A 20,582-nucleotide genomic window follows, 5' to 3' on the forward strand; every position below is an offset into this window, starting at 1 on the left:
TCTAAATACAGAGCCCGTTGTAACAGCTGCCTGCAAATTTGCATAGTCAAATTTGCCTGATCAGAAGGGCTCGAAACTGTGTCCATGTCTATTGGAGTTCTCGTAGCTTAATGAGGCATGCTGATATATGTTTTGTCCTTAATTCTGACCTCTGCAGTTCTGATTCATCCATCAGTACCAGGGAAAATCTTAGTGATCCTTCCCACTGGCCAGAGGCCTCTAGGTAACTCTGGGTCCACAATCATGAGGATCATGTCTGACTGCACTTGGTCCTTTTCCCTCTGCATTTACTTTGGCTTTGCACCCTGGGCAGGTAGTACTTTGTGAAGTGTGTCCAGAACTGATCTGAAAGAACTTGAGAATGCCTTCACCTAGGGCGGTTTAAGAGCTTCGTTTTATGGTAAAACAGTCTGCAGGAGTGATGGGTCTAGCCGCAACATGAGAAGTTTTGGAGTCACCGGTTTGGGGTCAGCACTATCTGTGGACATGAAACTAAGTTAGAAAACATTTGATTTAAATGAGAACAGTGTTCACAACCTCCTCAGTCATATGTTGTCTTTGTAAAATGGCAAATAGAGCAGACTTGATTGATCTGATTTCACAATCCCAAACGCCTCCAAAATGGGAACTACTGGGAGGATTAAATCTGAATTATATCCCAACACTGTCTGTGGGGTATGACACAATGATTTGAATGACTCTTGGAGCTCCCTTTCTCCCCTTTTTAAGTTTGTGCCTTGATCAGACAGTAACTCTGAAGGATTTCCGTGTCATGAGTTGAAGAGCCATAAAAAATGAGTCGGTATCAAGGTATCGATGTGGACAGCTCTGGTTGACAGGCATTTAAACATGATACCCCAATGTTTCTCACATTGCCTACCTATTTTATTGGTAAAGGGGCCAAAACAGTCTTGGAAGTCCTTGAGAAAACTATCAATTGGAATTTTCTTCAGAATGTCTCTTATTGCTGGTTTAAGATCCTCAGATAAGGGAACCCCTTCTTCACCTCCCGCCTCATGGCGTAGACTTCTTCAATTCAGCCAAATTTTTTAGATGTACTTATATCAAAAGTAATGTGTCAGTAACAGGGCAAGAGCCAGAGATATTCTGTTTCTTTTCTCCATGTTTTGTCTGTGGCTAGTTCCTTTAGTGTCTTTCAACAATTAATGCAGTCAGCCAGGTTACTGATGGATTCCACATACCGCCAGGTGTGTGCGCTTGTAAGTTCCTGTATTTCAGCAACTCTGGTGCCTAAAAATACTTTGTAATTGCAGGATTCCGACTGAAACCATGTCAGCACAGTAGTGGAATCAGTCCAAAGTACAAAGGATAACATTTTCAAAATGAGCTCTTTAGCTAGTAATGCAGCTAACTGCACCAGAGAGCTGCACACAGTTCCAATCTAGGCACTGATAAGCACCCCTGGCGGTTAGGGGCTACTCTTGACCTGGCTGTGAGGAACGCTACCTCAGCACTTCCCTTTGGATCCTCTGTGCATGCTACAGACCCATGTGCCCTTTCATATGCATCACTGAATAGATGTACTTACTGACTTAATAGAATCCAGCTTGTAATACAAAAAACAGCGTGGTAGTGTGATTTTGGAAGGTGTTGCAGTTCTCTTTGCCAATCATGCCATGTTTGGAGAATATCCTTTGGCAGCAGTGAGTTATCCCACCCTCTTTGCTTAGCCTACAGACTCTGTATAGGGATCTTTGTCTGGATGAAATAGGGAACAAGGAACCCAAGCAGGTCATATTAGCTCACGACTAACATGTATATATTTCTCATTGTGGGAGTTGTACAGTCATCAAGGCGGTTTTGTTACCCAAAAGTATCAGACTGACACCCCCAATGTAATCCTAATGTAAGTTCTTGAGGATCGGATTTGGTTGGGTTAAGCCAAAGCTAACCGCTTTCTGATTTGTCTTACTTTGGCATATGATCAATAAAATTAGAAAAGTTGCATACCCACTATCGTAGTTCAAATCCTTTGTCTGCTAATAGATTCCTCAGTGTGTTCACCAACACTTTAGCTTCATCAGGTGTTTCAACACTCTGTAGACATTTGTTTACATAGAAACACCTTTCAAAGGAGGGGCAGACATTGTCTCCTGTCTGACTGTGATCCACTACATGCTTCTGTAAAGCGTAAATAGCACAACATGGACTCCATGTAGCCCCGAATGGAAGCACTTGCCACTCATAGATGCTAGGGGGTTCTCTCTCTTCAGATCATGCATAAGAAATAAAGGAAGGGCTTATCCTCTGGCAGTAGTCTAACTTGTTGTTGCTAAAGGCTACAGGATGCTCCCAGAACCATGGCAACACACCAAGTAAGGAGGACCCCAGAGTTGGTCCAGGCAAAAGCAGGTTGTTCAGGTTCTCTATATGAGAAAGAACAATGGAGAACAGCTCTGTTTTTTTTCCATTATGGCTCATCATATGACGAGGAATGTACCATGATTCATCTTTCTCTGAGGGTTTCTGCTCTGGTACTTCAACCACGTAGTCAATCAGACTCCATATTTAAGTTCTGTAAGCCTCTAACTTTCCAGGATCTTTAGCCAGACGACTCTCTGTGCTACACAGATTCGCAATCACAGCTTGCTTTATAGCGTGTAATGTAGGCATGCTCTTAACTCTCAAGAGAGGTGTAGCATGGTGTTGTGTCCCATCTATATAGATTCTGGTTGTCTTTGCCTTTAACAGGTCGATGGCCTCTTGATCCCGTTTGGATCTGGTGGCAAGTTTTCCACTCCTGTAGGGCAGTACATCAAGTTGCCAGAGTTTCCTTGGTCTATCCAGCCTAGTCATGTCTTTACTGCTGCTGGTTGGGATAGTCCGAGCAGATTAGAAAAAGGGGATGAACCCTATCAAAGGAAGGGATTGGCAGCCTTCTGAGATGTCTGTATTTATGCTGTAATGTGGCAGCTGGGCATGTGTGTTTGGCGAGCCCCAACTGGTCAGGCAGTAAATGCCCTGTGTATCTTAAAGACTATGAGGTTGACTGGCTGGAGAGATAGTAAAGGAGACTGAAGTACCCTGTATGATTCACATGTCCTGTTAAACAGTTCTCAGTGCAAGGGTTTCTGATTTACCATGTGGCTTCATTTCCTGAGCAGCTGCTTGCAAAAGGATGATACACTCTGAGCCATCATCCAAAACTGCATACTGCATTGAACTGCATTGACATTATGACTAACGATAGTAGTCCGTCCATCAAGTCAGCTATCTGCCGCAAGTCCAACTGGTGGTGTTGCCCACATTGCTGAGCATGAGACGCCATGTTATCTAATTAGGGCCTATTGGAATTGATGTAGGAGTCTGCAATGAGAAGAGCAACCTCAAACTTCAAGTGTTCTAGGGGAAACTGATATTTAAATCTTTCGGTAGCATTCCTGGGTAGAAGACCTTTAGTCGAGCAAATTTCCATGGGTCGCCCTTATTGAAGTCAGGGGTTTTAGGCTTAGGGCCTCTGTATATCTTTACTTGCTGAGGGTAGTAAATATGCTGTTCTGAATCTCCTCAGAATGCAGACACTAGTACTGTTGGTAGGTGCTATTTGGGGGTGCCTGGACTGTGCATAGAAATTTGCTCTCTGTTGTGGAGTTATTGCCATAGGGTAGCTCTCAGATTCACAGTATTCAGGGGTTGATGGACATGAGGGAGGGTGATCTTTATTCCCTAGTGTCTGCATTCTAGTGGTTAATTCCTCTACCAAATTGAGTGTGCTGAGTCTAGGAGGTGGGAGTGGTATATTCACTGAAGGGGAAAGGATATAATTTTACACTATAGGTGGAGGTGGCAGGGGCCATTGTTTATAGTCAAGTAAAGGGGTACAACTTACTGGCAAATGGGCCCTGTCATATGGCAAATGAACTGAACTTTATTGGAGTAAGGAGGCTGTGTTAGCTCTTATTTCCTGCTGCATATCCAGGACCACAGAATGAAGTTGGCGGTTCTCTTGTTTAAGCCCCTGAATCGTTCTCAGAATCTCTGAAACGTCCTTTGTTGTGACTGGGTGAGTTACAGGTGTGCTGTCGTATTTTGGTCTAATATGTAATGTGACTTTGGTCTTTCTCTGTGGCATACTCACTCAATGGCTGATAAGTGAGAGGGATCATCTCGGCTACCCTTTCATTGTAAGGCTCCTGGAGCTCTCTGGGATGTGGGAAGGTATGAGCAGCTGGAGCTGTTGGTCAAATAGGGGGAAATTAAACCTTATAATCCGCTAACCAGGCCGGAGGCTGTACTTGAAGTTAGGGACGCACATCAAAGATGCTTTTGCTTACTGAAGTGTGTGTGTGTGTGTGTGTGTGTGTGTGTGTGTGTGTGTGTGTGTTTGGTTCTAGAAAACAAGTAGAACCAGCATATATATCAATACTTTACATTCATGATATTATAAACATACAATAAACATTGGCAAAGTAGCATTTTAACAATGTTATAAGTTAGAAAGGCTATATTCTGAAGTAATATTCTTCACTTTCAATCCCTAATCCATAAATTATAATGGATATAAATTATATAACTTCGGTCAAGTCAGGAATCAACTAATGACGTCACACTGAATAGCTTGTGCATAGCAAATAACTAAACATTTCGTAGAGTACTCAAACCGCGAATTCCTCAAGGGAGCATTAAAGGTCCATAGGCATTAAATAATATACCGCTATTACACGAGAGTGTCTGAATACAGAGCCATTTGCAACAGAACCTGTTGTTATGGACTTGTTTTAGGAGACAGAATATGGATCCTTACGTAGGGATTTATTAGAACAATGCTCAAAGTTAAAACCAGCCTGAGTTGCTCTCAAAAATACATGAAAATCAAACTAATCCAAATTGAATGTAAAGTACGTGTGTCACAAGAAAAGGCAAGGTCAAAAATTCTGTGTAGCAGAACTATCACCACAGAAGACACAGAGAAGCTCAAAACACAATCGAATACAATAGAGTACAATTATATGGCCAAACATTTGATGACCTTACAATCGCATCCATATCTGTAAACTGTTGCCTGAAATTTAGAATCACACTATAGTATAGGATGCTTCTGTATGCTGTACTATTTAAATGTCTCTTCAGTGCAACCAAGGAGCCTAAACATGTTCCAGCATATCAGTGCCCCTGTATTTTAAGCAGCTTTCATGAAGATATTTTTTTTAGAATTTGAGTGAAAGAACTCAGCCTTCAGCCTCACTGCACAACAACCCAATTTGGGATGAACTGGAACAATAACTGCAACCCAAGCCACCTTGCCTATCATCAGTGTTTGGTCTTATTAATGTTCTTGTGGATGAATGGGCACAAATCCCCACAACCATGTTACACAATGTTGAAAGCCTTAATATAACAGCAGGTGCCCACAAATCCTTGGCCATGTGATTGATAGAAGTAATAATTATAGCAGGAAGAAGAAATAGGACTTTGATTCTTGAACTGTATAAAAGCATATAATATAATTGCCTTTTAAATGCTTAACTTAAGTAATAATACTATGCCAGTATTTTGCTAATTTTTCTTAAAAAAGTGGTGTAATTCAGTCAGCTTCTTATAATCTTAATATTATTGCAAAATTCATTACAGTAATTATAACAATTAGTATAAGAGTATTGCATGTGACTTCTGTTGATTATGTGAAAATGTGTGCTTGTGTGGTAGGCACTGGGGTCAAGATGTGGATGGTTGGTGTTTGTTTCTTTGCTGGTGGTAGGTTAGAAAATGTTCTGTCAGTGTGAAGAATCTTACAAGAAAAAGTCTCATCTGTTGGGTGTTATATTCAATGATGCTTTAATTTTTTACATTTTTACATTACATGCATTTTGTTATAACAATCCTTCAGAGTCTTAACTCTCTCTTTTTTTTTAAATAATGTGTTATTCTCATACTTTATATTTCCTTCCACCCTCCCCTTGTCCGTTTAAACAATAATTTTGTGACAGTGTCTGTCCTCATCCTTTTCACTTTCAGAGTTAAAACCGACCTCTTTACAGTGTATACAATTTATAATACAAAATGGCATATTTTATCATACATCCAAGATATTACGTATTTCTTTCTGTCTCCTCTACTCCCACACCCATCCCTCTTTCTATCTCTCCTCTTTCTTTTTGTCTGGCTTTAAAAATTTAGTAGGGATGATAAACTTGATGTAAATGCTGAAGGTCTTAGGCTACAGCTTAATGTGATTGGTATTTATGGTACCTATGGTCTCTCATTAGTACTGATCAAATTTGTCTTAGCCAGGTGGAGGTTTGAGGGTGTGTGTGTGTGTGTGTGTGTGTGTGTGTGTTTGTGTGTGTGTGTGTGTGTGTGTGAGAGAGAGAGAGAGAGAGAGAGAGAGAGAGAGAGAGAGAGAGAGAGAGAAAGGTCTTTAAGTAAGTGGCAACTTAGTAGTCTGATTGTTTCGGTATGGAAGCTTTCTTCATCATACTGTATTTTCATTTAGTCTAAAGTTTTATCAGGGCTTATTTCATCAGGGTTAGCTTCGTGTATCAGGGTTTCGCTTCATGTAGAGATGTTTACATATCTACTTATTTACAGGGCTTTGGCTAACAATTACAGTATTTGGATTCTCGAAAGCATAATAGCAGCTTACAGAAGACCTCCTTTCTGCTTCTGGTTAAAACCTGCTGAAATAGCAACTGACTGTCAATTACTGTCACAAACCTTTCAGGGTGACTCACAGCACCTCACTAGATTTTAGATAATTTTTTTCTCTTCTGACTCAGTAACTGGGTGAAACTGTGGCACCGCAGGTAGTTTTAAACCTTATGGCTCCAGGGTCCTCAGTTCCATCCTGAGCTCAGATTACTGCCTTTGTGGATTTTCACATATTCTCCCCTAATGCCCATATGTTTCTCTGGATTCTCTGGTTTCTTCTCACATCCAAAAAAAAGGGCCAGAGCTGAACTGCCTATGCTAAAATTGCCCTTATGTGTGAATGTGCGTACATGGTGTCCTGAGGATGGACAACCATCTGGGGGTTTGTTCCTGTTTTGCACCCAGATGAATGTTTTTCATCACTTTCAAGCTTTAGATATATCTAACTAGTTTAAATTTCATTTATTAACACTTCATCCTAATCAGAGTAGCAGTGTATCTTGAGAAATAAATAAATGTTATATCTATAAATCTGCTATTATTTTGTGATGAACCTATATGTAAATTACATAACAAACACGTTATATTCATGTAAAGTAAGTATAGTAACATAAATGTATTTAAACATTTATGTCTCAAAAGCATTTAGCATTTGCTAAAAATATAAGAAAACACAAGTTATATTACTTGAACCTATTAAACTTTTGGTCAAATGCAAATCAACACATTCTGACTAAAAGAGGACCATAAGTGTGCTGTGGGTTTGCTTAGTGTAACTGTCACTTAAACGTTGATTTAAATAAATGTGATTAATGTAGTAACTTCAGTATGAAAACTCAGCAATATATATGCTGTTTATTAAGTTATTATCGTCAGCTAGTATTAATGGTAACTTGTTTCAGCTATGTTGCTTGATGCAAAGAAAAAAGGTTGTACAGTAGCTTAGTGGTTAAGGTATTAGACTTTTGATTTTAAGGTCATAAATTCTAATCCAACACCAAGCAGCTACTCCTGTGCCCCAGAGCATAGCTCTTAATCCTATAGCTGCTTAGTTGTATGAATGAGATAAATGTATACAACTCTGGATAAGGGCATCTGCCAAATGCCTTAAATGTAAATGTAACGAAATAAATAAACACAAAAATTACACTGTCAGACACTTGTGATAGGAAATACTTTGAAAAAACTGTTCTCAAACCAATGTCAGATCCAGGCCTTGTCCCAATCCACATTTGTCTTTCAATCTATGAGGTTTTGCAACAGAATATTTTTTTTATTAAGATGATGCTCTATCTACACAAAATATATCATTACAAGATTACATTCGATACATTCACAAGATTAGGAGAGACGGCAGAATAAAGGATATAGCCCTTGTGAGTTACACTGACCAGGCATAATCTTATGGCTGCTCATCAGAAATAACATTATGACCACCTTCCTAATATTTGACCACCATTCAATTTTGCTGCCAAAACAGTCCTGACACGTCGAGCATTAACAGCATTAACTTTTTTAGTAATTTGACCTAGAGTCACCTATGACCCTGTCACCGGTTTACCACTGTTCCTTCCTTGTACAATTTTTTATAGATACTGACCACTGCAGACAACCAACACCATACAATACCTGCAGTTGTGGGGATGACCCAGTCCTTCACAATTTGGCCCTTGTCAAACTCACTTAAATCTTTATGCACACTTGTTACCTAATGTATCCCACCCACCAACAGGTCCTATGATGATGCGATAATTAGGGTTATTCACTCACCATTCATAATGTTATAAAGTCATAATGTTATGCCTGGTTGGTGTCTGTTGCTGAGCATGATGGTTTTCACACTTGTGGACCTTGTGTATAACAGTAGCATATAGTATATATTAAGTGTATGTAATAGCTAACTAGGCTTTTAGCAGTCACAATGAAGCTCTAATAGTGCAACATAATTTTTGTTATACTAATTTTGTTCAACAGAATGCAATTTTAAATTTAAGCAAATGAGAAATAAGCAGATGGACACTGGTTCTTTGGGTGACCGGAATAAAAATGGGTTGATTGTAAGCTGGCAGATCCTTTGCGTGATGGAGTCATTGAGTCACCTGATTGGTTTGGAGGTTGAGTTGAGAGGATGTGATTGGTTATTGTGCTGTATCCGGGAACACAGATGTGAATTTCTTGCCTCATTGAGTGCCTAGTGAACTATGAAGACACACACACGCACACTCACACACACACACACACACACACACACACACACACACACACACACACACACACACACACACACATAGCTCTTTCAGTTCCCCTTCCCTCCCTTCTACTCTTTATCCTTTACTCCTTCCTTCATTCCCTAGGTGTGTCCTTCTCGCACTCTCTTTCCATCACCTCTGCTCGACATTATCAGTGTCCCAAAAGAGGCAATTTTTAGACCATCTAGACACACACAAACACACACACACACACACACACACACACACACACACACAAACATGCCCACACGTCGGCCCACTTAAATGGGAAATGGAAGTTTAATGAGAGTGTCCTTGGAAAGGACATGCAACCATCTTTCCCGGTCTTACTCTCTAGTTCAGACTCTCTCATTGACTTCTTTCCTTCATGTTCTCATTCTGCTGTTTTCTTGTTCAATCTCTCTCCCTTTTTTGCTTTTTTCCTTTTGGCTGTCACAATCACACATTCACTCTCCTTCCATCTGCCTCTATCTTTCTCTGTTTCTCTCTTCACTTTTCTCAGCATCTCAGTTCTCTTGACCCCCATCTCAGTGTTCACACTTTCTTTTTTTTCTTTTGTCTATTTAGCTCATCCAATCTCTCAATAAACAAATGCTTGTTTTATTCTCTTTTTTGCCTCGCAGTCTTTTATCAATTTCCTCCTATTATTTCTTTTTTTTTTTCCTCCATGCTTTCCTTTAGTCCGCTTTGTTCTTTTCTTTCACTCTTACACCTACTCAAAACCTCTCCTTCTTTTTTCTGTCTCTGTCTGCTAATCATGTAAATTGTTATTCTGTGCTGCATGTGTGTGTGTGTGTGTGTGTGTGTTTCTCTGTGCACAGATCTGCTTTGTAAGTTTGGACACAAGTGCAACTGACCAACATGACAACATCTGCCTCAAGGTAGGTGGCTTGCTGTTTAATTAACCAAAAGTGCAACATATTGTAAAGTCCTGATCACAGTGTAAACAAAAAAGGACTACACACAGATGGGAAGATGGAGTTCATGACATTTTCTCAAAAACATTTCCAAACCAAAGCTGTAGCAAATATGGTTATTAATATTAGGAAAACAATTACAATATGACTACTAATTAATAGTTGTTTTGCATTGATTTATTATTTAAAGCTTTCATTTGCATTATCTGAAATAAATATTCAAGAAGGAAGTGTCTATTGGCAGTTACCAGGAAGTGTTTCATACTGTTTCCTGAATGTGTATTGTAGTCTGCTATCACATCTTTTGGTTAAATCACATCTTTTAAGCTAAATCACTATGTTGCTTTCCAGACATCAGACTCCAAAGACATGCACAAACTTGTGGTAGTAGTATTTCTGATCATTAGCAATGGTCAAAAATATTTGTATAAAATTAGCATTATACATCATTTGGTCTATTTCCTGAAAGCTGTGTTAAAAAATAATTGGATGGTTCATGCATGAAAAATGTCAGATTAAAAAAAAAAAATCTCCTTTTTTTTTATCAAACCAAATAACAAATTACATAGCCTCCATGGACTATGCTCTGTAGAGCTCTCACTGTTCAGTCAGACAGTTTTTTTTTTGAGCACACTGTCTTACCAACTCTTCTCTTTAAAAAGAATCACGTTAAAAGTCAAGCAATATAAGCTTCAAGTTTTAAACTGTAAACAGTGAGTGCTCTTAGTCTGAGAGTCCGAAAATCAGCATGGCCTGAAAAACGTAAACAAGGATGTTTTCTGTTTTCTGTAGGGGGATTACTTTTTTATCTTTCATTAGTCTGTATATTTCTAATTTTTTTTTTGTGCAAAAATTTCCAATTGTGTACACTATACCAGTGTAGGCACATTTCAAGTTTTTAAATACATTTCATATAATTTAAACCATTTATTAATAAAAAGAAAATTAAGTAATAATATAACACTCTTTTAAAGAATACTCTCACCCTTGAATTAGTACTTATTATTACCTATTATTTTTTAAAATATTTTAATTATTATTGTGCAATTGTTGATGCTAAGAAAGGGATGATTGGATATTCCTCTTCATTTTTCATTACATCTTAATCTCAGTAATGTCAGTTAATATTTTGCTAATGTGACTCTTCCTATTTAAATTGAACGAAGGAATGTTGGTACAATTAAAATTCTTACCAATCAAGCGCTTAACTCAAAGTTAACTCATTCATATTCATCTTCCTTGTTCCTTCTATCTCATCATTATCATGATTGAAGTGCAATGAATACTTAATATCCCTTCGTATTATTATTATCATTGCGGTTATATTTCTAGAAGCTGGCAACTGTGTCTTCTGATCTGCCAAGACTGGTTGAGGGGCTTGGTTCTTGGCCACTCAAAGAACATGAAATTCTGCTGTTAAATGGCCTGGAGTCACCTGATACTTACTCACGTGACCTTGCACATTCACATGTGAGTATCCTGGAAAGTCAAGCAAGAAATTTATTCTAGTAAATAATAAAATGATTGTGTGCATTCTGAGTCAATGTTTCCCCTCTGCTGCACTCTAATAAGGTGTTATAGTATTGTACTGTAGAGTACGACTAACCAGTTTAATAAAGGAGTGTGTCTGAACATGTTAGAATGTGTGAGAATGTATGAACAACAAAGTCACATTTTCATTATTTAGATTATATATATATATGTAGAATAAAAGTACAGTACTTTTGACAGCATTTCTTTAAAGAATAACACTTTTGATGCCATGGCGAATATTATCATATGTATGATCAGCTGTTTGGTCCGAGTGTATTTCATGCAGCAAAAAAATGTGTGTTATTTTATGATTCTGGCAGCATTTGCCTCAGTGCATCCGCAAAAAAAATGCATAATTTTAGCTGTGTGTGTGTGTGTGTGTGTGTGTGTGTGTGTGTGTGTATACATGTGTATTACAGATCCAGAGAGCAGCTGATGTGTGTGTGATTCAAAATGCCAGTCGATGTCGCCCAGTTAAGTCAGACAGCCTCGTCCTTCAGATTAACAAGTTCCTGATTGGTCTACAGTATGGGCAGGAGAAGCAGCGACATATTCGTTTGGCTAATCAGCGTGTCTGTGATGATGACACAAACCGTTCCGTTTCATCCATAGAGGAGGATTTCCTAACAGCCTCCGAACATTTGGGGGAAGAAAGTGAGGATGACAAAAATGGTAAATAACACATCTACTTATGTAGTAATCTATCTATCTATCTATCTATCTATCTATCTATCTATCTATCTATCTATCTATCTATCTGTCTGTCTGTCTGTCTGTCTGTCTGTCTGTCCGTCCGTCCGTCCGTCCGTCCGTCCGTCCGTCCGTCCGTCCGTCCGTCCGTCCGTCCGTCCGTCCGTCCGTCCGTCCATATTAAAAATGTACATATGAACCATTGGTCTAATACACTTCTCTTCATCTCTCTACCCATCTGTCTATCCATCTGCTTATCTTCCTTTCCACCCATCAATAATTTTCACTGTTTGTTTAAAAAACCTCTCATCTATAATTTCACCTAAATATACTTCTGTGAATACACGTTCAGGTTGTAGTCCCACCCCAGCAATGCCGCCCGGATACATTGCTAACCCAAACCAAATAAATGAACATCCGGCAGTAACAAATCTGGCTATACATGGATCTGTTCATCTGTTCATTCATCTGTGTGTCTTTTCATGTTCCGCCCATTAATCTTTATATTATGTATCTATCATTTGCTCCACATACAGCTGTATGCAAAAGTTTGGGCAACTCTCTCTGCCACTATGGGTTTAGCAAAATTACTAAGGAAAACTAGGTTGTACTAAGTACTATTTTAGAAAGGGGGCCAAACTTTTGCACATACCATAAATAAAAATTTTTTTCAAATATATATTCATTGTGTGTTCTTATTTGGAGAAAATATACTCCTTTTGACAAAATTTGCAATATGATTAGTGGTGTCCAAACATTTGTATACATCCAAGTCTCCATGTTTTTGAGTTGTCTGTCTGTCCGGCTGAGATTTTTGTTTGATTGTTTGTTCGATCTTCTGAAAAAATAGGTGGATATATGTTTGTCAGCTTTAAATGGAATAATCATTGTAATGAGCAGATAGAATAATTGTATGTTATAATTAAGCTTGTCAAGGTCAGAGCAAGGTCAAATGTTTGAAAAGACTAGACTTGTTTTGCGGTGCAGGTATCTGTTCTGTGAAATTGGCATCAAGTTGTTTATCCATAAACTCAACAATGGTCTTTAAAAATAGTTGAAGAAAATATAATTTGTTTACTCCACCCTCTCTTCTATCTTCTTTTTAAAATCTTAAACATTCCTTACTTTTTGCCTTCAAAATTACACTACAGGCAGTAGTGAGTGTTATGAGTGTCATGCTCATCTAATCACAGATCCAGAACAGTGTATTTAATTAGTTTTTTTGAGCCAGTAATACAAGTGTAGCGGAATGACGAAGTTAATCTGTTATTGCGTGTGCTGGACATGAGCCCAAAATCATTTCTTTATACTATTAACACCCTTTTTCAGCCTGCCCCCTTGCTGATCCTCTCAGATCCACTATACGATGTAAAAAAAATAAATCAGCAAAACATATTAGCAATTCCAACTTTTCCCCCTTAGCTAACACTTACTGCCAACAAAATATTTAAACCCTTCTGGCTTTTTATAGACTGCTTTCATCTTGGAGCTTATAGTCAAATGTAATTCATCTCCATATCAGCTTGATTCTACTCATCACTTTCAGGTCATTTCAGTATTTAACTGTAACCGTCTCTAGAGGGGTGCTGCGTTGAAACGCTTTGGGAATGCCTCGCGTTGTCCACGCTCTGAATCACTTGTGAAATCTGGCCAATAGGCAAGTCGTGACATCATCAACGGGCGAAAACCAGGAAGTTACAAAATGGGTGAGCGATGGTAGCGACATTAGCTTCTGTAAAAAGAGAAGGTAATCGCCGCAGGGATGCAGGGAGTATGGCCTGTTGACGCAGCGTCTCATTCCCTCAGGGAACTAGGTTTACATACGTAACCTAGAGACGTTCCCTTTCAGGAACTCGAGCTGTGTCGAAATGCTTTGGGAACAAGTGTCCAATCATGCTATACTGACCAATCTCTGCCTAGTGTGTTTGAGCACAACCGGCATGCAGGACAGAGGAGCTGGGAGTGGCTCTAATGTCGAGGTCATAGAACCTGACAAAGGTCAAAGGGGTGGACCAGCCCGCAGTGTTACATATGTCCTGGAAAGAAACTCCAGCGGACCAGGCTGTAGAGGCTGCCATACCCATTCCAGTAGAGACGGGGCCACAGAAAGAGCCTGTAGGTCCCCGACCCTCTTAAGGGAGGAAATTGCCAGAAAAAAGGCGGTCTTTACTGACAGATACCTAAGGGCCACCTCGGCCAAAGTTCTAAGGGGGGCTCACATAGAGCCGCTAGCACAACGTCCAAGTCCCACACAGGCACCCTGGCTCGTATCCCGGGCTTCAGCCTTCAGGTGCCACCTGAAGCTGTGATTAAGCTAAAATCAACCAGTTGTCGATTTATTTTAGAATGAGGATGCCCTAAAGCCATAGTGGGTCTAAAGCCGCATTCATGCACTTTGTAAAGGTGCGGGGTGAGAGTGCTTGGCTGAATGGGAGGACCCGATATTGGTAAGCTTCACCCCCAGGACCTCAGACCCTCCTGTGAGTGAAAAGGGTGGCATGTGGAAATAGGTGTACCTAGATCTATCGTGACAAACCAGTCTGAGGACTTGATCTGAGACACAACCTGCTAGAGGGTAAGCATCCTGTGAGTGAGCGGTTCAAGAAGCGCAGATCTGCCATCCTTCTTTGGAACAACAAAGTACTTGCTGTAAAACCTGACTCTCTGACTAAGGGAGGAGCCACCTCGATGGCCCCTTGCCTTAGGACGGTGTGCACTTTCTGTTCCAGGAACAGAGCCTGCTTAGGTCCCACCAGGGACATCCCGTTGAAATGGGGAGGAGAGGACCTGAATTGAAACGAGTAACCCTCTCTATTGTGTGCAGGACCCACAGAGATACATCTGGCAGGTCTTCCCAAGCTGCCAGAAAATCTCTTAACTGGTCTCTGACCCTCTCAGTGCGGCTGAGGCAGAGCCCTACACCCGTTAGGACCTCCTGAGAGGCAGCGGGTCTCCTCCATCCGCAGCGATACCTCGGGCAGGGATGGAGGGAGACACCTGCTAGAGGAAGACTGCACTCTGAAGCACATCCTGTGGGAGAGCTAAAAGCCTGGCCGCCTCTTCCCGGAAGTCTGATCGGGGAACCAGCCTCTCTGACCCTCTGGTTTTTGACCCTTTCAGAACGGCTGGAGCAATGCCCTGCCGCTGTGGATGCTTCCTGAGCAGTGACGGGTCCTCTTTATCCCCAGTGGAGAAGGAAGGAGTTACCCGGTGGAGGGAGACTGCACTCTGAAGCACATCCTGTGGAAGAGCTAACAGCCTAGCCTCCTGTTGGTGTCAAGGAGGTACGGGCAGCATATAATGAGGTGTACACCACCCCCTCGATGTAGGGTGCTCTGAATGTCAGGGCCGCTGCACCACTGCCCATTTGTCTTTCGATCTGGGCTTAGCGATGCTTTTGGGCTTTGCGATGCCCAGCCATGCCGGGCTGGGGCTGTGCCCGCCGAGCAGCCCTATGAAAGCTGCAAGGAAGTACCACTAAAACACCGCCGTGGTCGCCTGAAGTTGGTTTAGGTCACAGTGCGACGTAACTTCTTAAATCGTCAGCACTAAAGCTGAATCCCTTGTCAATTGCTCTTAGCAGGTCAGCCTGGTATGCCTGCAACACACTTATCGTGTGGATGCAACCCCCAGCCTGACCTGCTGCCGCATAAGCCTTGTCTACTACTTTAGTAGTAGTCGGGAAAGAATGGTAGGCTCCGGCGTGGAGGCTGTGATGCGGGGCACACGAAACGCTTGTCCAGCTCAATGGGTGTGCACTGCTTCTGCTTTTCGTCCAGCCAAGCTATTTCTAGCTTGGACACAGCCTGCGTCGGTACCTCCAGGAGCTCCTCATACAGCACAGGCTCGCTAGCCCCCAAAATTTCTTCCTGCTTGGAGGAAAAAAATAGAGAACCATGCTACTCACGCCAGAGAGGACTCATCCATCTCCGTGCCTTCTGCTAGATCTGCGAGCCCCACGACTTCCGGCGCCGCTTTGCCTCGGCAAAAACGGGGCCGAGCCGTGAGGGATAGGAATCTCCTTGGAGAGCGCTCTCCTCGGACAGCGCTCTCCGGGGAACGCATAGCCACACAGCTAAAAATGCTAACAGTTGACTCCCTCGAGAGCTGACTAAGCATTCTCCTAAGCTAAGCAAACAACACATCAGTTGTGCCCCCCCCTTTCTGGAAAGATCTGTAAACTTTCATAAAAATATGAAAAACTTTCATGTTTTTATGTAGACTGCAATGTGTGCCATTATTGGGAACACTTTTAATGCCTAATTATAGATCAGTATTCAATGCTTCTCCAAATTATTTTTCTCAGGAACACTTTGGCCCTCTGTGTTTCCTTATTTAATCATGTTTTACTTTTATGTCTTAAGTATCACTTTACTGCCAATGATGCACATAGAAGCAACAATGGATGTAAAACTTCGTATTTAGGTATTAAACAGTGTAACAAATAATAAACAAAGAAAGTGGTATAAAAAATTGTCAGCACACTATCAAACCAGATGTTGATACATCAACAGAAAATGCTAATTATAATATCAAAATAGTGTTAGAGATTAGGAGTTCCATAGAAGCTGGGGGTTAATGCAATGAAACCTGCACTCCACCATGGCAAGACTAACCTATAATTAAACTCTCATGAGAAATAAGACAGCATATTTGTGAAGGTTAGGCTCACCTTGGGGCCAATGCAATATTTATTTTAAGATACAACAATCTTCATGTGAGGTTTGTTTATAAGACAAGGAGAAGTAGTAAAAGGCCGTTATAAAATTTAATGATACTGTATGTCACCCATGATTGAATGGCTACTTTAACAATTAAAAATTGTAGTATGTCTCTATTAATACTTAAAGTATATCTTTTTTTTTTTTTTTTCGCATATGTTGTTTCTTGACTTGCCTTTAATGAAGTTGTCCATATTAAAAAATTATATCGATGATGCAAAAACGATTTTTCTTTTATCTGAATAGAGACAGATGTTGGAGTTTTACTAGAATCAACTAAAATGCAAAAGACAAAACAAACTAAGAAGAAGAGCATGATGGAGAGAGATGCCAGTGAAGACTCAGACACGCTTTGTGCTTCCTGCAAATCTCATAAAGTTTCCAGGACTTCCAACAGACGTGACAATATCACTTCTAAAAATAGGAAACAAATCAACAAAGAGTCAAATTATGCCTCCAGCCTTGCCGAATCCGTTCTGCAGGATGCATTTATCTACCTTTCTCAAGACGAGTCATCCTTTTCCAATGAGTCAACAGTGTCTATCTCTAACTCTCCAAAAAAATCATTAGATGAGGCCTCTAGAACAAGAACACACTCCTTTGAACTTCCAAAAATTGTAATAGTCCAGAGTCCTGATAACTGTGATGAGCCATCTGAATGGCCTGGAACACAATCCTTTGGTGCACCTGAAAACCAGGACAGACAAGAGGCAGGAACTCACATTCATCACAGCTCTCCAATAAGGCATACAGCTAAGCCTGTAGAGATAGCTTTAGCATGTGCTGCTAGCATCATCGGCACAATCAGCAACCCACAGGTCACGAAGCAACTAGTGCTAGAACCAGCAAATGATGAGGAGGAAAAGGATGAAGAAGAGGGCAGAGAGTTAGAGCAAAGAGACTATTCATTACCTTCTGGAATATGTGGAATGTCCCAAGTAACAGGAGCAGTACAAACAGCAGGTGTAACTAAAGATTCGTGTGAATTGTCTGCAACATCAGTTGGACTGCTATCAGCGGCTCAAGCTTCCACAGCCATTACATTACACTGCAGTGTAGCAGAAGGATCCAGTATGGACACATTTAGATCCACCATAGCTGAGATTTTCTTAAAGGAAGCTTTAGAAGTCCTCATCCACAAACAGAACTACACCAGCATAGCAAACTTCTTGGAGACCACACATAACAAGATTGTGGATGGTATCATGCATCCAAGAAGGTCCTATCAGAACCATATGACAATGGATGATTTTACCCAAGAGATGGCAGAGAGCATGTTTAAATATGCAATGGAGAAAGCTGTAAAAAGAAAAGAGCATAGAGAGAAGGATGCCTCCAATGTCCACAACTTAATCTTGGAGAGTGTAAACAGCTTGTTTTTTGATGTTCTGTGTGCCACATCAAGAAAATTTGGTGATATTTCAAAATCTACCCCGGAGTTATCGGATAGGAAAATAAGTGAAGTCAGTGCAAAAGAATATGAGGCCACCACAAAGCCTGGAGGTGAAGCAATAAGTCAACTGCAGCATTTAACTGAACTTAAACAGCCTGAAAATACCAATGAGCTAGAAAAGCTTTCTTTACTTTCAGGAACAAAGGAACAAGAGCACCGAGCCATGCAAGCAGAGAAAGAGAATGAAACACATGTGAATGAGAACACCAAACACACACAAAACAAAACTACTTCTGCTACAATTAAAGAAGCTTCATCTACAGGAACTATGGCAGTGTCTAAAACGAATCAAGGTGAGTCCAAGACTCCTGTTGCATGTTTTGCTGAAGACCTGGCAACCACTGTGGTCTCTATGGCTACAGAGCTAGCAGCAATATGTCTGGAAAATTCGAGTGGCAAGCAACCCTGGTTTTGTGCCCTTAAGGGAGGATCTGAAGTGTCTGAGGGCCTTTTGTTGCCCTGTCGCACAATTGCACCTTTCCGGAGAAAAGAGACACAGAATGGAGTAGTGACAGCTAAAAAGCACCGTGCACCTCGCCTCAGCGAGATCAAGCGCAAAACCGAGGAGCAGCCTGAGCTCATGGAGCGACTAGTGAACCGTGTAGTTGATGAAACCGTCAATCTTGATGATCCAGCAATGTCAGACCCTTTTGCACTTTTTGCCTCAGAGGTCACAGCCAGGATTATGAACTGTCCTGAACTGAATGTAGTGGACACATCCAAATCAGGTCAGTCATCTCGCAGCCGACTACAATGTGAGAGATGGAGCAGTCGTGGAAAAGCCTCCAGCTATGAAAGTATCCCAGAAGAAGAAGCAGATCCTTCGGGAGCGCCCAATACATTAGATCCAGGAAGCAGACTAGGTCACAACTTAAGCAGGGGAAGCTCAATATCTAAGCAGTCCAGCTGTGAGAGTATTACTGATGAGTTTTCTCGTTTTATGGTTAACCAGATGGAGACAGAAGGCAGAGGGTTTGACCTACTGCTGGATTATTATGCTGGGAAAAATGCCACCAGCATCCTAGCAGCTGCTGTTCAACAGGTGACAAGCAAGAAAAATGGTCACCTCAATGTTCGGACATCATCATCCCTTTCCAAACAGTCCAGTACAGAAAGCATTACTGAGGAGTTTTATCGTTACATGCTCAAAGATATGGACAAAGAAAATAAAGATTATGGAATTACTAAAACCAAAGATTGGAGCAACACCCTTTTGCCTCTACCCTCTAGAACCCCCTTCTGCATCCGTCAATCATCTGTTCCAGACAGACGATCATCTGACTCAAGGCTAACAGTAAACTCTCCCATTAAGGCCAACTCGTTTGATGGATTTGCCCGAAATGTCCATGGTGACTCTCTCAACATTTATCCATCTAACTCTGTGTCATCCACAGGATTATGTAAATCTGATTCCTGTTTGTACAAGCGTGGACAGACAGACCATATAACAGATATGCTTATCCATGAGACCTGGGCCAGCTCTATTGAGTCTCTGATGCGTAAAAACAAAATCATAACCGAACCCTCTGAGGACAGCACAGAGCAAGACTCCTCCGAATCGCAACCACATGTCCAGTGCTTTGCAAATCGCCTAGCCTCAGACATTGTTGAGAGTGGCAAGTCACTTATTGGAAGCCAACAGGAAGTCATGGCTAGTCATGCTTCAGTTGGTGAAAGGAGGCGAGGTTTTGTGCAGTCCTGCTCAAGAATTGGCCAAAACTGGTCCCAGCAAGAGAGTGCAAATCATGGACAGAGGGAAGTACCTCTGATCCACATTGAGCCAGATCAAAAGGATGAGGGAACTAAAGACATGGAGTATGATAGTCACTTTATCAGAGATTCAAACACCAATGTTCAACCTCAAAGTAGCAGCGAAAAAGGAACATCAATCCAGAACAGGTATGGCATTAAAAAAAACACAAAGACACTCTAGAGTCATGCTTCCAATCAGACAATTTCAGGAGCGATAGATGAGCTTTTCATTAGCTTTTACATTGCAGAAACACAAACACAAAGGTAACATTTTAAACTAGCAGAACAGCTTTCATCTGTCTGAGAAAGAAGAAGAGAAGGGAAAAAATGTTTTTTAAGAAACAAAAAAAAAGCTGACCATTTCTTTTTACTATCATACTATTTACCTATTGTCTCTAATGGCCTGAAACTTGCTTACTAAACAGTAATAGGCAGAACATAAAATCAAACAACTGCAACAAGCACTCTTTATTTTATTATTATTTGTCATATTATAGCTTTTTATAGCTCTAGGAACTTATAGTATATTTTTAAATTATCTATATAGAAAAAACATATTGGCGTATAAATAATTACAAGTATTTAGTGTTTAGAAACAGATTTATAGTTTTTTTTTTTTTTTTTTTTTTATGTAATTAACAACCACAGTGAGAACACG

The 20,582-nt window shown here is 40.7% G+C and overlaps 1 protein-coding gene across 3 annotated transcripts in view; it reads left to right on the forward strand.

Moving 5' to 3' along the window:
• Positions 1–20,582, forward strand: part of LOC124396200 (SPHK1 interactor, AKAP domain containing) — a 45,407-nt gene that overhangs the window by 18,261 nt on the left and 6,564 nt on the right. For all 3 annotated transcript variants that reach the window (XM_046865269.1, XM_046865271.1, XM_046865270.1), the window contains 4 exons: positions 9,680–9,739; positions 11,108–11,245; positions 11,728–11,980; positions 16,966–20,071. In XM_046865269.1, the coding sequence (XP_046721225.1) occupies positions 9,680–9,739; positions 11,108–11,245; positions 11,728–11,980; positions 16,966–20,071 (3,557 nt within the window). The remainder of the gene's footprint in view (positions 1–9,679; positions 9,740–11,107; positions 11,246–11,727; positions 11,981–16,965; positions 20,072–20,582) is intronic.

The sequence above is a fragment of the Silurus meridionalis genome, chromosome 13 (genome assembly GCF_014805685.1).
Source record: "Silurus meridionalis isolate SWU-2019-XX chromosome 13, ASM1480568v1, whole genome shotgun sequence".
Lineage (NCBI taxonomy): Eukaryota > Metazoa > Chordata > Actinopteri > Siluriformes > Siluridae > Silurus > Silurus meridionalis.